The sequence below is a fragment of the Chiloscyllium plagiosum genome, unplaced genomic scaffold, assembly GCF_037043375.1.
Source record: "Chiloscyllium plagiosum isolate Xiang-an unplaced genomic scaffold, Cpla_swu_hap1 HiC_scaffold_6, whole genome shotgun sequence".
NCBI lineage: Eukaryota > Metazoa > Chordata > Chondrichthyes > Orectolobiformes > Hemiscylliidae > Chiloscyllium > Chiloscyllium plagiosum.
Window position 1 is genome coordinate 76,673,826 of NW_028270144.1, and position 15,345 is coordinate 76,689,170.

At 39.2% G+C, this 15,345-nt stretch overlaps 1 protein-coding gene across 1 annotated transcript in view; it reads left to right on the forward strand.

Annotated features, from left to right (window-relative positions):
• The first annotated feature begins 453 nt into the window (after nucleotides 1-453).
• The window catches only part of LOC122550677 (LIM and senescent cell antigen-like-containing domain protein 1), a 118,424-nt gene continuing 103,532 nt past the window's right edge, over nucleotides 454-15,345 (forward strand). Inside the window, exon 1 of the mRNA XM_043691770.2 lies at nucleotides 454-659. Within this exon, the coding sequence (XP_043547705.1) occupies nucleotides 631-659 (29 nt within the window). The 5' untranslated portion in view covers nucleotides 454-630. The remainder of the gene's footprint in view (nucleotides 660-15,345) is intronic.

The following is a 15,345-nucleotide window of genomic DNA, read 5'->3' on the forward strand; positions in this document are numbered from 1 at the left end:
AATTTAAAAATCCAGGTTTGCAAATGGATACACCGTGGTTTTAACACTAATTTATTGTGCAATGCATCATTGCTCATTACTTAGATTGCCACTATTTACAGTTCTTAGCATCCAAAATAGTCCCTTCGTGTTCAGGCATATAATATTTTGCTCAGTATATATTGATAGTGTACACCCAATTGCGTTCCCAAACACTAATCTGCGAAACATACATTTTTCAGCCAGTTTAACTAATATAAAATTAGAACTGTAACTTTTTTTCCTCCCACTGCAACATAAGGTATTTATCCTTTCCTCTCTGCATCGGTGTTCTGTAGAATAGCCCCTCACGTGTCTGTATGAGCGATTTAGCTCATTGCTACTCCGCCTCCTGTGTGTGTTTGTCGGTGCGTCCAGATACACGTACTTACCAATCACTGTTTCTCCCGCAATTATTGAGCGATGCAAGCAGTGGGAGTAAGCGAGTTTGAGAATGACTGACTGACTGACAGACAGAGAGAGAGAGGCTGGAGCCGAGTGGGAGGGAGTTTACAGCATCGCCATTGCTCCAGCCCGTCGCGGACAGCACTGACCACAGCAGCCGATACTGAGCCAGATACTGGGGTCAGTTTTGCAGCGCTCGAGCGGGTGATGTTCGCCGTCGCTGGAATGACTGGAAGGTGACCAGATTTTTTTTAAAACACTCTCTCTCTCTGTCTCTACTTTCGCATTGACTTGAGACTGTCTTCAGTTTTGCTGCATCCACCCGCCAATCCATGACTTCATTTAGTGTTTTTTTTCATATTCCCTTTTTGTATTTTTTTTGGTCCTCTTCATTCAATAAACAGGACGGGGGGTGGGGGACACTTCCTTCTGTTTGGTACTAAACTACAAGTTCTAGTCCCGGTAGCTCGTAGTTGAACATTTTAAAGTTAATTTTGGCGAGTATGTCAATTGTGCGGTCTGGGCGGGGGATTTGCTGAAAGTTGGCTGGAGCTGCTGAATTTAGGGTTACCCCACCCTGTAATGCCAGATTAGTCATGTTGACTTAAAAAGCTGCAATGTATCAGATTCTGTAACTTGAGGCCTAACTGGTGCAGACCTCGAGTACAATGAACAGCAGCAGGGATCCGCGGTTATTTTCTGTAGAAAGCTCCTTTCCAAAGTCCGGGACGTTGACCTGGGAAGGGAGTTTAACGGGAAGGCGAGGGGAGAGCAGACTGGAAAATGTTAACATAAGGGGCGGGCTGGGGGGGTAACTTGCATATGATGTAGCCAAGAAGTTACTCATCGACTTACCAGCAGTACAATGCAGGTTCTCATTTTCTAAGTTATGACCATATAAGTGTGTTCATTTTCACTTCCGGCTAAAATTCGGGATATGAACCGTTTTGAATTCAATAAATCATTTAATGATTCAACTGTAAATAGATGTATTTAGGAAGGCTGAGTTTATCGTACCCAAATGAAATATTTTGTGTGTTATCCTGTTTTGAGGTGACCATGTATATTAATCTGTAAACCTCATTGACATTTCTGAAAGCTTAAAAATTAGTTTCTAAGGATGAATTCCAATTGTGGCAGCAAAGCTTCAAACCAAAAAGTAAATCAATGTAACTGATTTGTTTACAGTTCAGTTTTAAACTCCGCCAAGGACATGCAGGTCCTTGGCCTCCTCCATCGCCTCCTCCATGGCAACACGACGCCTGGAGGAAGAGCGCCTCATCTTCCACCTAGGAACCCTCCAATCACAAGGGATGAATACAGATTTCTCCAGCTTTCTCATTTTCCCTCTCCCCACCTTTTCTTAGTCCCAACCCTCAGACTCCGCATCGCCTTCTTGACCTGCAATCTTCTTCCTGACCTCTCCACCCTTCCCCCTCTCTGGCCTATCACCCTCGTCTTAACATCCTTCCACCTATCGTATTCCCAACGCCCCTCCCTCAAGTCCCTCCTCCTTACCTTTTATCTTAGCCTGCTTGGCACACCCTCCTCATTCCTGAAGAAGGGCTTATGCCCGAAACGTCAATTCTCCTGTTCCTTTGATGCTGCCTGACCTGTGCTTTTCCAGCAACACATTTTTAAGCTCTGATCCCCAGCATCTGCAGTCCTCACTTTCTTCTAACAACTTAAATTTGTAGAGCATCTTTTATTAAAACATCTCTCAGATCAGTTAGTTTGGATGGCTGGTTTGCAATGCAGATTAATGCCAACAGCGTGGGTTCTGTTCCTGTATTGTTTGAGGTTACCATGAAGGTCTCTCCTTAACCTGAGGTGTGGTGACCCTTAGATTAAACTCACCAACAGTTGTGTCTCTAGTGAGTAAGATTATGGCAACCTTACTGTTTTTAAAATGTCTCTCAAATGTAATCGGACAAAAAAAGATTTACATGAAACCAAGTAAAAGATGTTGGATAGATGTAGGTTTTAAGGAAGCTATTTCAGGAGATCGATAGTTTTGTACTGCAAATTCCAGAACTAAATCTAGACTGCTGAAGGCCAACAGCCGATGAAGAAAGTAGAATGCATAAGGACTACAGTGCTGGAGAAGTGAGGATATGGAGGGAATTTAACATGAGAAAGAGAGGTTTTAAAATCAAGTTAGGGGACCAAGAGAATAGAAGCATGGAAACAGACCATTAGGTCCAACTAGCCCATGCTGACTGTGTTTCCAAAACTAGTCCAACCTGCTTTTGGTCTACATCCCTCCAGACCTTTCCTGTTCATGTACTTATCCAAATGTCTTTTAAACATTGTAACTCTACCTGCATCTGCCACTTCCTCTGGCAGTTCATTCCACACACGAGCCACTGTGTAAAACAAAAAAGTTGCCCCTCATGTTATTCTTAAAACTTTCTCCTCTCCCCTTCAAAATACGCCCTCGAGCTTTGAACTTCCCCACTCTGGGCAAAGACTTTTGCTATTGATCTTATCTATACCCCTTGTGATTTTATGGACCTCTACAAAGTCACCGCTTCACCTTCTACGCTCCAGTTGAAAGAAGTCCCAACCTATTACTATAGCTCAAACTCTACAGTCCCAACAACATTCTGGTACATCTTTTCTGAACCCTCTCCTAGTTTAATAATATCCTTCCTATAATGGGGCAATCAGAACTGGACATGGTACTCCAGAAGAGACCTCACTAAAGTCCTCTTCAACCACAACTTGACCTCCCAACTCCTATACTCAAAAGTGCTGAGCAGTGAAGGCAGGCATGCTGAATGCCACGCAACCGCCCTGTTTACCTGTGACGCAAATTTCAAAGAATTATGTGCCTGAGCCCCTAGGTCTCTCTGTTCTACAGCTCTACTTAGGGCCCTACTATTAATTGTATAGATCACACCCTTGTTGGTTTTTACCAAAATGCAATACCTCCCACTTATACAAATTAAACTCCATCTGCCACCACTCAGCCCATTGACTTAATTGATCAAGATTCCTTTGTAATTTTCAATAACCTTCACTGTATATTATACAACCAATTTGTCCTCTGCAAACTTGCTGACAATGCCACCTATATTCTCATCCAAAACAATTCATATAAACGACAAACAAAAGTGGACCCAGTACCAATCCCTGTGCAACACCGCTGATCACAGGCTTCCAGTCTGCAAAACAACCCAATTAGCAAGCTCACTCCAAGTCCCATGCGATCTAACTTTACCAATTCGTCTACTATGTGGAACCTTGTCGAAGGCTTTACCAAAGTCCAAGTAAACAATGTCTGCTGCTCTGCACTCATTAATCTTCTTTTTTGGGTACTTCAAAAACTCAGTTAAGTTTGAGATACAATCTCCCTCGCACAAAACCATGCTCACCATCACTAATCATCCTTTTGCCTTTCCAAATGCATGTAAATACTGCCTTTCAGAACCACCTTGAACAACTTACCCACTGCCGATGTCAGACTTATAGATCTATAGTTCCCAGGTTTCTCCTTTACAGCCTTTCTTAAAGGCACAACAACAGACATCCTCCAGTCCTCTGGCACCTAACCTGTGATTATAGATGATACAAATATTTCTGCTCTGGGTCCTGTAACTTCCTCCCTAACCTCCCACAGTATTCTGGAATGCACTTGATAAGGTTGTGGAGAGTTTATTGACCTTGATGTCTTCTAAGATCACTAGCAATACCTGTTCTGTAATGGAAACTGTTTTCAAAACATCAGTATTTATTTCCAAGTTGTCTAGCCTCCATTTTTCCACAGTAAAAATTGAAGCAAAATACTCATTATCTCTCCCATCTCTTGAGGTTCAATACAAAGATGACCTTTTGATATTTACACTCGCGTTGCTCTCTTGCTCTTAATATACTTGTAGAATCTCTTTGGATCATCCTTAACTTTATCTGCCAAGGCTATCTCATTTTCTCTCCTTTGCTTCCTGATTTCCCTCCTGAGAATGCTTCTACATTCTTTATGCTCTTCAAGACATTCATTTGGTTCATAGTTGATATGTGAACAGGACTTTGGGCGGGTTAGGATCTGGGTAGGAAAGTTCAAAATGAGATTAAGATCATGGAAGGTAGAAAATGGGAAGTGGGTCAGTGGAGTTCAGTTGAGTTTGAAAGTAAGAACAGCATGAATGAGCGTTTCAGCAGAAGATGGACTGAGGCAAACGCAGGGAGAATTAACTAGATTTACAAGTAGTTTAAACAGCACAACATCAAGTCTTTGTGACTGAGAAGATCGATTGGAAGATGAGTCATGCTCAAGTAGAATACTGAATCTCAATAACTTGCTATAGAAGTTAAATTTTAGGACAGCATCAATTGTTTTTGTTTGATTTCTGCACTTATTGGATATCAGCTGGTGATGCAAGGGTTTTTGGAAACCACTGAGTAAATTTGCTGAGCTCACTATTTGGCTGCCAAGAGAAGTGTCAATTATGAGATGAGCATCTGGAATGAATGTTTCAGTCCATTTACATTTGTAAATGTTTAAAATTTTTAAAATGTTTATGTTTGGATGCTTGTTCCTACAGAGTACTGTAGGTTAAAGTAAAAGTAAAATACTCTGGACGTCGGAGATATGTGACAAAATTGAAGTGCTGGAGAAAGAAAACATCAGATTTGGCAGCATCTTTAGAGTGAGCGTTTTGAGACCAAAGAGCCTTTTTGAACAGCCCCAGCCTGTTCAGCCTCACCTCATAGCTCAAATCCTCCAACCCTGGAAAAGATTTACAAGGATGTTGCCAGGGTTGGAGGATTTGAGCTATGGGGAGAGGCTGAACAGGCTGGGGCTGTTTTCCCTGGAGCGTCGGAGGCTGAGGGGTGACCTTATAGAGGTTTACAAAATCATGAGGGGTATGGATAGGATAAATAGGCAAAGTCTTTTCCCTAGGGTGGGGGAGTCCAGAACAAGAGGGCATAGGTTTAGGGTGAGAGGGGAAAGATATAAAAGAGACCTAAGGGGCAAAACTTTCATGCAGAGGGTAGCAGCATGAGCTGCTAGAGGAATTGGTGGAGGGTGGTACAATTGCGACATTTAAGAGGCATTTGGATGGGTATATGAATAGGAAGGGTTTGGAGGGATATGGACCAGGTGCTGGCGGTTGGGATATCTGGTCGGCATGGACAGGTTGGATCGAAGGGTCTGTTTCCATGCTGTATGAAAAGCTGTGGAAGAGCCACTATTCTTGTACCACGCCCTCTATCACTAAATGTAGAATCATACAATACAGAAGAGACCCTTCAGCCCATCAAGTCTGCACTGACAAAGAGTACTCTAAAACTGCGAGAACCACTTTCCAGCACTTTGCTCTTTAGCCTTGAATGTTCTGATATTTCAAGCGCTAATCCAAGTACGTTTTAAGAGTTGTTCAGATTTCATCCATGTTTGCTTTTAATTAATTGCTGAAGGTTCTGCAATATGCTTTATTTATCTCCATTTTGGTACAGACTTTCTGTGCTCTTATTCTTCCCAAGGGGTTTTTCTAACACTTTGAATAATTACCATGTATCTGCATTAACCCAGTTTCCCTTTTTTTTTTCTGATCACTGCAAGTAAATTTCATGAGCATGTGTTGACCATTACACTATCTGTTGGAAAATACAGTCTGGCTCTATTTAAGTATGACAAACATGTACAGTAACTGTAGAGCACTCTTCCAGCCCACCTAATACCCTAGTGGGACACAACGCCATGTGCAATGTTTTTGTGTTTGTAGTCAATACGTTGTTGGTGAAATTTATAATATGTAGAGAATAGTTGTGAAAACTGAACAGGTAATTGACCATAGTATTATTCTTGAATACCCAAGTCAGATACGTACAAGTGATTTTTTTTTGTATATCACCATTCCTAATATTTATTATGTTTACACAATTTGTATGTGTATTTGAAGTATTTTATTTTTAGTTTGCAATTTTCACATATACTTTACATTTTGATATCCTGTGATATATATGTTGCGAAAAACTGAAGTAGGAGCAATGTGGTAAATTAGAAATGCAAGCAACCAGAAACTCAGGATCTTGCTTGTGGATTGTGTGAAGGAGTTCTACAAAGCAGTCATCCAATCTGCATTTGGTTTTCCAAAGTAGAAGCCACATGTTGTGGAAGTACAATATACTAAATTGGAAGAAGTTCATCATTGTTTTACTAGAAGCCAGGTGAAGGCCCTTCCTGATGAAGGGCTTATGCCTGAAATGTCGATTCTCCTGCTCCTTGGGTGCTGCCTTTTCCAGCACCACACACTCTACTCTGATTTCCAGCATCTGTAGTCCTCACTTTCTCCTTATTAGAAGACATGTTTGGGGTTGGAGGGGCAAACAGAGAGGAGGTAAAAGAGCAGACGTTACACAACCTGTAATTGTGTGGGAAGAGGTTGAAGTGATTGAGGAATAGGGAAGGGTGCCAAGGAGGCAATGATCTCTTTGGAATTTTGATAGAGGGAAAGGAAATGTGTTTGATGGGGGCATTATGCTGGAGGTGGTGCAAATGACAACAAGTAATCCTTCAAATGTGGAGACTTGAGGTGGAAAATGAGCGCAAAGAAATCTGTTACAGTTCACAGGAGGAAAGGCAGGAATGAGAGCAAACATTTAGGAAATGTGTTTGAGGAGCAACACCTATCTTTTGATTAGGCACTGCACTGAGTTCAACATTAAGTTTTACAATTTCAGACCATGAACTTCAGTCATTATTGTGATTTTTTTTTTTGGTCACATGTGATTCTTAATCTTGTTATTTGTTTTTGCTTTCAGATTTAGCTATTCATTATTCTGTTCACATTCTGAGCAAATGTCTTTTTCTTTCCGACAATCATTAGCACTCCCTTTGCTGTGTGTTCCATGACATTTTTGGCATTTGATGTCTCCTACCCTTGACTCATTGGCAGACCTTTCTTTTTGTTGTTCCTCCAAACATCCCCCTCCACAACCAGCAGAAAAGCAGTTCTTCTTTGTTAGTAAGTCAAATTTGCAGTTATGGTGTAATAGTAACATTACATTTTGCTTTGAAAACCAATGTTTTTGTTCCTTCTAATTACATTGATTTATGCTGCGTGCACAAACTGGTAAGTTTGTGTGATATTGCATGAGTGGTGAAGCTGAGGCTTCTGGCCTGTTGTCTCAAGCCCTTGTAAGTGGCATTGCATATCTGTAACTTGCAATATGCCCAGTGCATGGATCACATTCTGAGAACCACCGGGTTAGCTGACTGACTTGTTTTTGTATGTTCTTATGCAATACTCCAATTTTATTATATTTATTTGTTACAGTTGTGAGTTGTAAGGTTTGTCATTTGGAACATGGGGAGAGCAAAAGGTGCTGATGTATTTTGAGTAAGAAACTTTCAAGTGGTTGTTATTTAAAAAAATCTTGAGCAAAATGGTCAATTAGTTATCTAATTAGACTTATTGCCACTATTTTATGATACCATGCATTTTGTTATCTTTCTGGAGTTATGTTTTGAGGAACCATTTCTTAGGCCATTTATGTGCAGTTTGCTGAATCATAATTGTGAATTACATTTAATGACTCACCGACCAGATCTCTGCTAAGGCTAGAGGAGGTGATATGGGTGAGCGTATTGCCACAGTGGTGCACTTTTATACTATGTAAGTAACGTCACCTCAGCTGTACTGATCAGGATTTACCAACTGCACATCCTGTCTTTTGGTTTCCAGTGAAATTCTTGAGTTTTGTGCCACGTGCTGATTATTATTGATCATTATCTGACATTGAATAGTATATTTATGCAGATATTACAAAACCCTGCCAGACTCATTACACACAGTAATCTTGATTCTGTTTGACTACTTTTATGTCCATAACTCTTGGTTTCCCTTTTCCCTGACCACCTGTCTAATTGACTCTTGCACACTGGTATAGTCTCTGCTTCAATTTTGCTAATCTGTTCCACAGTCAAATATTTGTTTATTTTAGTTTTAAATTATGGCTTTCTTAACTCACTTATATATTTGTCTCCCTCATTTTTGATGTCATAAGGAAACAATTTGTTTCTATCAACTCTTGTGTGTACTTTCATAATTTCAAAGACATCAATCAAGTTATCCTTTATTCTATTCTGTTCCAGCAAAAAACAGTCAAAGTATTGCGAATCTGTTTTCGTATTTTTGTTTTCTTGTGCCAGGTAGCATGCTCTTAATTTGTACTGTACACTGTCCCTTGCCTCATCCATGTGTTGCTAACTTGTGTAGGGATGTTGCATCTTTCCATACATCGTTTTCCCCTGAATTTAATCCCTCTCAGGTACACCTTCTCCTGTGATCACTGCATATATGTAAAAACAATGACTGCAGATGCTAGAAACCAGATTCTGGATTAGTAGTGCTGGAAAAGCACAGCAGTTCAGGCAGCATCCAAGGAGCAGTAAAATCGATGTTTTGGGCAAAAGTATTCCTGATGAAGGGCTTTTGCCCAAACGTCAATTTTACTGCTCCTCGATGCTGCCTGAACTGCTGTGCTTGCCAGTACAGTTTATAAAAATGATTTTTGTATACACGGTAACCACTAATCCAGAATCACTGCATGTATACCAAACCACATAATTCAGTGCTGTCAAATCCATGACACAACATAAATTAATTTTTGTGAACCTATTGAAATAGTTTTGCCAATGTAAATGCTCTTAAAGTTTACATTTCATGTTCCCAAATGCTATAATCCATAGAAACCTAACCCTTGAGTGCACAACTTCAATTGTAGACATGGGATGCTAAAGTGTACAATAAGTAACGAACTTGCCAGTACAGTTTATAAAAATGATTTTAGTATACACGGTAACCCTTAACAAGAACTGTCAAAATATTTTTCATACAGTAAACCAAAAAGGATGCTTTATTTCCTCTGTTAGATAAAACACAACTCTTGAGGAGTTGATCTATGCAAGGTACTTTTTTTTGTTGTTCCCAATTTTTTTCCCCTCATTGCTAAAGTCATTTATATCTGTCAGTTTTCTCCAGTATTCCATCAAGCAATCATTTCCATAATCGAATCTCACAATGGAGATATTGTTGCCAAGCCCAGTTCAGTGCTTGTCAAATATGTGTAACGTGCACAGCAATTGGGACTGAAACTTCAATGGTTAGAACTCTCGTTGACATTCCAGATGTGCTTCACCAATTCCTCATCTGTGGAGATGAAAGCTGCAATCTTAATGACTATCAGTGGCAAGAAACAAACAAATTTTGACATTTGAGTGCATATACATATGAACACTCCAGTTTGGAGCAAGAGTAGCCCATTCAGCTTACGTGTTCTGCCATTTAATAAAATCATGGCTGATCAAACCTATATCCCCACCTACCCAGATAAAACATTAATGCAGTTAAGAATTGATTTGCTGCTGACTTGAAAGCCTCCTCCATTGTCTGGGGAAGCGAGTTGAAAACATCTCAAAACCTTCTGAGATTGAAACAGAATCCTCCTCATCCTTTGTCTTCTATGCGAGCCCCCCTTTTTTTTTTACTTTTAAATGGTTTCCACTAGTCCTGGTCTTCCCCACAAGGGGAAAGGTTCTTTCAGCATCCACTCCATCTAATCCCCTTAAGATTTTATAATTTTCTGATAATATCAGCTCCCATTTTTCTAACGTCTGGTGGATAAAGAACCAATTTCTTTAACCTTTCATCACATTGTAACACCCCAACTTAGGTATGAATCAAATGATTCATTTTTGAATCTTTATTGATATTCTTCAATATTTTAAAATAGATAAGTATTCTCATGTATTAGAGACACTACTTGCATTGTCATTTATTCAAAAATGAATTCAAGGAGCACTTTGCTGACCCTTCCTATAAATACCTAGAATTTTAACTGAACAATAAACTACTTGTCAGCAAGCAAAGGCAATAAATAAGATATTTTGAACACATTCATGTTGGAGTCTGAACAGTAGCCATTATTGTGGCCCTCACGTCACATGTTTAGTATTTGGGCATGCCATTGTGAACTTTTTGAGGAATAACTTTGTGATGTTACTTGAAAAATATAATGATTATTATCTTACTGGACTCGTTTTAAACTTGTTAAAAAGTTACTGCAGTGAAAATTGTTTGCTCAGCTTTACATTAAATTGGGTAGCACATATTAAACATGGAATTGTTTTTGTGTTTATTTCTTTCTACAGGTATTAAGAATATATTCTTTATGTCCTGGAAAGTACTTGTATACATCCTGGATTTGATCTAAATAAATTAACTTGATCTTCAATGCCACACTTACCACTCAGTCTATTTGCTCCTATTAGTCACAATGCTGTGTTTTGGCCCAAGGATGATATGTTTCCAACTGAGGACCACATGGGATAGTTGATAGGTGGAGAGATGGTCACAGGCAATGTCTGTAATGATTGTGTCTGACTAGCGCAAAATAACTATCCAAATAAAGACCAAAATGGAATGCTGAACTGTTTGGAGTACAGATCAACTATTGTCCTCACTGGACCTCAGACCTCAAATACTGCATTAAACTCAGGTCACCAAGGTATGTAAGTGACCTTCAAGGATTGGTGATAGTTCAGTCAAGATTGATTTCCACAAGGCAGTCCCATCAGAGAGCTGGTTAGTAGAAAAGCCTGGACAAACTTGGGCTTTTCAGAATTTAAAGGAGGTAACCTTACAGAGATAAAGGACTGTAAATGGTGAAGCAAAGATTGAAAAAAATTGCTTCAAAGTAAACAGAAAATTGGACAAGGAAATACGCATTCAGATAACTAGGCAAATTTAGGACCGATGTTGAGAAATTAGTTACAGAATTAATTCTGGAATTAATTTCTAGATGGAACAGTGAATGTTGAAATCCTTGAATTATTTGAGAAAGCAGAGACCATGATGTGGAGGTGGACATGGAGGAACATATTGGATCTCTCTAAAATGAAGACCTAATCTGGACAGAAATAAGCATCTTTATCTGTGGAATTTGAGAAATTTGAAGTGGCCAATGGTTGTGGATATTCTACAAAGCTGTACAATTAGCTTTGGATTCTAAAAGCCTTTAAGTCAGAGTGTTCAAAGATAGATTGGCGTTCTTTTGCAATTTGACATTTATAATACTGGTGAATTTGTGGTTTCTCTTCACCCCTGCAAAGGTCACAATTTGAGACTAAGTATGCAGTGAGATAGATTATCAAATTGCAGTTACAGATTTGATATGATGCTATATCAGCAAGGCAACCATTACATGGGTAGTAACAACTTACTAAAATGTTCAGTGCACCCAATACTGAAATTCTGACTAAGTTTGTTTTGCTGAGTTTCCACTGAGCACGAAACAAAAACACCACTCAACAGTTTTATTCAAGTACCTGAAAGATGCTTCACTGAAGCTTAAAAAAAATTAATGAGTAGAGCTAGAAATTCTTTGTTGCAATGGATTAATTGATGGAAAATTAGTCTTCAGTATTCAATTACGTAACCATAAAATAGAGGCTTCTTAATGAAATTCTGAACTCATTTTCAAGAGTGGATTGCGATTCTGGTAATTTTCCAATTGTTGGTATTAGATTAAAGTGGGTTTAAATAGCAAATATAGGCTAAAGAGTTGAATTTCACAGTAATGCGAAGGTGACTGTCATTGGTCTTGGCAGCATTGGCCTAATCTGGATTCAAGAATCCCCAGCAGAATTGATATCAGTTGGACCAGATAGTGAGGATGGGTCTTGTGATTGTGGTGGAGGAGAACTGCCTTTGGGTAATACTTAACATGGGCGAATCATCTTAATTATCATGATGTATAGATTTTGATCTGAATGGTTTGCTGGAATGCTTGTCAAGGTGAGGTAAATATACAGTCAAATCTTTTACATATTCATTCCTATAGAATACTCAAATTGGTATCAATGCGACCAAACCTGGTTTAATAGAAGGAAATAACGATCTGCATTAACTAAGAAATTCTACAGTTTTGCGGATTATTGAGGTAAAAATTGAAGTTAACACAGAATTGAAAGGGAAAAACAATTATGTGTGGAGGGGAATTTTGTATTTGGGAGGAACAAAAATTAGACTAGTTCAGTGCTTGCCATAAAATAAAGGGAGACACAGACCTATGAGGGTGATGGAAAGAGAGAAGGATGGAAATTTAAACTAATAGTTGAATCTTTAAGTTGGTCTACTTGACAAAAGAAAAAAAAGAAATAGGAGAAATATTCCGCATGGATTTATTATAGTGAATTGAACTGTTGAAAGAAGTTTTTTTTGTGAAATAGAATGACCAGTTTCTGGAGGGAACTTAGATAGTGAAAAAACATCTTTCTCAGCAGATAATTAAGAATTTCTTAATAATGTCTTAATTAACCAAGCTGTGTCAAAAACCTAGAAAGCAATGGTACTTTGTTTAATTTTGCTTTTGATCTTGATCACTTTAATTTCTGTCACATTGTTGGCAGCAGTAAAATCCAACTTCTACTCCCCAGTGCCTGTGGTCCATTCCAGCATATCCGTTAAGGTGCGTCAAGGGTATCGATGTCTGATTCAGGGCAGAAAACCCTAATTCTGATTCTATAGGATTAAAACTTAGCTTTACATGTATTCTCCTAATATTCCTAAGCCGGGCCCCCCTGTAATGATCCTGTCATGGATTTGTAGATTCCCAATGAAGAAGATCTTTGTAGAAATCATGTTCCCTTTTACAGCAACGTGTGTTCTCTGATTTAAATGTTTAGGTACACAGTCAGCCTCATTCACAGTTCCAGTGAAAAGCTAAATGTATAACTCAAAGTGGAGGTTTAATATGACAGTTGCTTGAGAGTCTTAATGTGCCAGATGATGTTGATAGGGAAAGGTGAATGAAAACCATAAAGTAATAAGAAATGAGAACAGGCATAAGTCATTTGATCCTTCAAGCCTGCTCTGCCATTCAATAGCATCATGGCAGATCCGACATTTGTCACATCCACTTTCCAGCATCTTCCCCCCGTGTTTGGGGGTCTCCAATCTGACAGATGGTAGGTTTCATAACTCTGAGGGTGAGGTGGTGATCGGGAGTTACTGGGTCTTGGGTGACTGTTGCTACCAGTCAGGTGACTGAGTAGGGGATGGTGTGAATAGGTGGGATGGGACATCTGGTGATTGAACCAGGGGTGAAGGGTGTTGGGACCAGTAGGTGGGTGTTGGATAAGGGGTTCCTGTTCAGGGGCCATTTTACAAAGGCGTTGGGCATTGTTTAGTGGAGGATTCAGTGGTGAGTTGGGGTCACTTCAGTAATAATTACTTGAGAGTTAGAGTAGGTTTTTAATGCTGTAACTGCCTGAGTAATTATTGAGCTTAATCAAGTCATAACCTTCCATTTCTGACTTTAACTAGTTTTTATAGAAGGTTCCAGGCGTTAGCTCAGTTGGCTGAAAAGTTGGTTTTTACAAAACAGAATGAAGCCATCCACTTTCGGCTTTACCGGCTGGTGATTCTCAGGTTCAACTTCCACCAGTTGTCTCTAACAAGAGAACAGTCCTATGGACCTTTGGGATTATGGTGACTTTATCTTTTAGTCTCAAAGCTTGTCTTGTCACACAAAAGGGTAAATGGACTTGGAGTACACAAAAAAAATCAGGCAGCAAGTGACCATTTAGCCCAAACGATGCTACTTGTGCTTTCCCATTCAGTTTGAATATTTCTTCAACATCTTGTTCTTCATTCAGCTATCCACTCTAAGTTTGAATGTTGATTTTCCTTTTTTTTGTCTGAACTGCTCACTTGAAAGTTAACTCCATGGACATGTAGAGCTCCACATAAGGTTTCTTTTGCTCTCCATTCTAAAAGTCATGCATGCAATCTTGTAACTTTAACAATCTTATTCTAGACTCTGCTACTGTTTCTCTCTATCCTACTGTGTCCTTTCATAATTTTAAGCATTTGTGTCATATCACTCTGCAAACTCTATGATTGTAACTTTTTTTCACATGTAACTTTGCTTATCAAATACAATGTCCAATCAAATCTGTGCTGTACTTTGGGCTCTGATTAATAAGGAGGATATTTTGGCTCAATGCTGTGCACAGTATTCTGAGATCTTATTGCAGGTTTCTGTAGAATCCTCATTAGCTCATGGTCTTTATATTTACTTAGAATTCTATTGTATTTCTTCCTGCTATTTCAACGAGCTGTTGCCTTGAGTTTCCTATGATTGATCCTGAGCTCCCAAATCCCTTTTTTTTATCCCCAGTCTTGAGTTGACTAAGATTTTGGGGCTCAATTACATCTAGTTAAGTTAACTGTGTATTTCATAACCATCTTCTGCTTTATATTTCATGCCCCTATATGGTTCCTTTTCCTGCTAACCAAATAACTGATCACCCTTGAGGATGAGTCCTGTGGGACATCATTATCAACATATAACCATTTTGAAGACTGTCCAATTTCTCCTACAAACCAACCTTTCAATCTCTGTGCTCCATCTAACTTGCTGTTCTTTATGGTATCTTGTCAAAAGCTATTCAAAAGCCAGTGTGCCCTACATATGTCATATTTTTCCACTCTGAAGTGCTTTTATTCTTCTCCAAGAAGTCTGCATCAAAAGCAATTGTTCTTTTTGAAATGTTAGCAACTTGTAACTGTTTTCCCTTTTATTTAGACACATGGTAATTTCATTTTTAATTAGATACTCTTAAAATATCTCCAGCACAAATGTTAAGCTAACTGGAATGTATGTACCTGGATTAACTCTGTCTATTTACATAGAACATGGAACAATACAGCACAGAACAGACCCTTCGGCCCACGATGTTGTGCCGAACATTTGTCCTAGCTTAAGCACCTATCCAATTGCCGTTTAAAGGTCACCAAAGATTCTGACTCTACCACTCCCACAGGCAGCGCATTCCATGCCCCTACCACTCTCTGGGTAAAGAACCCACCCCTGACATCTCCCCTATACCTTCCACCCTTCACCTTAAAT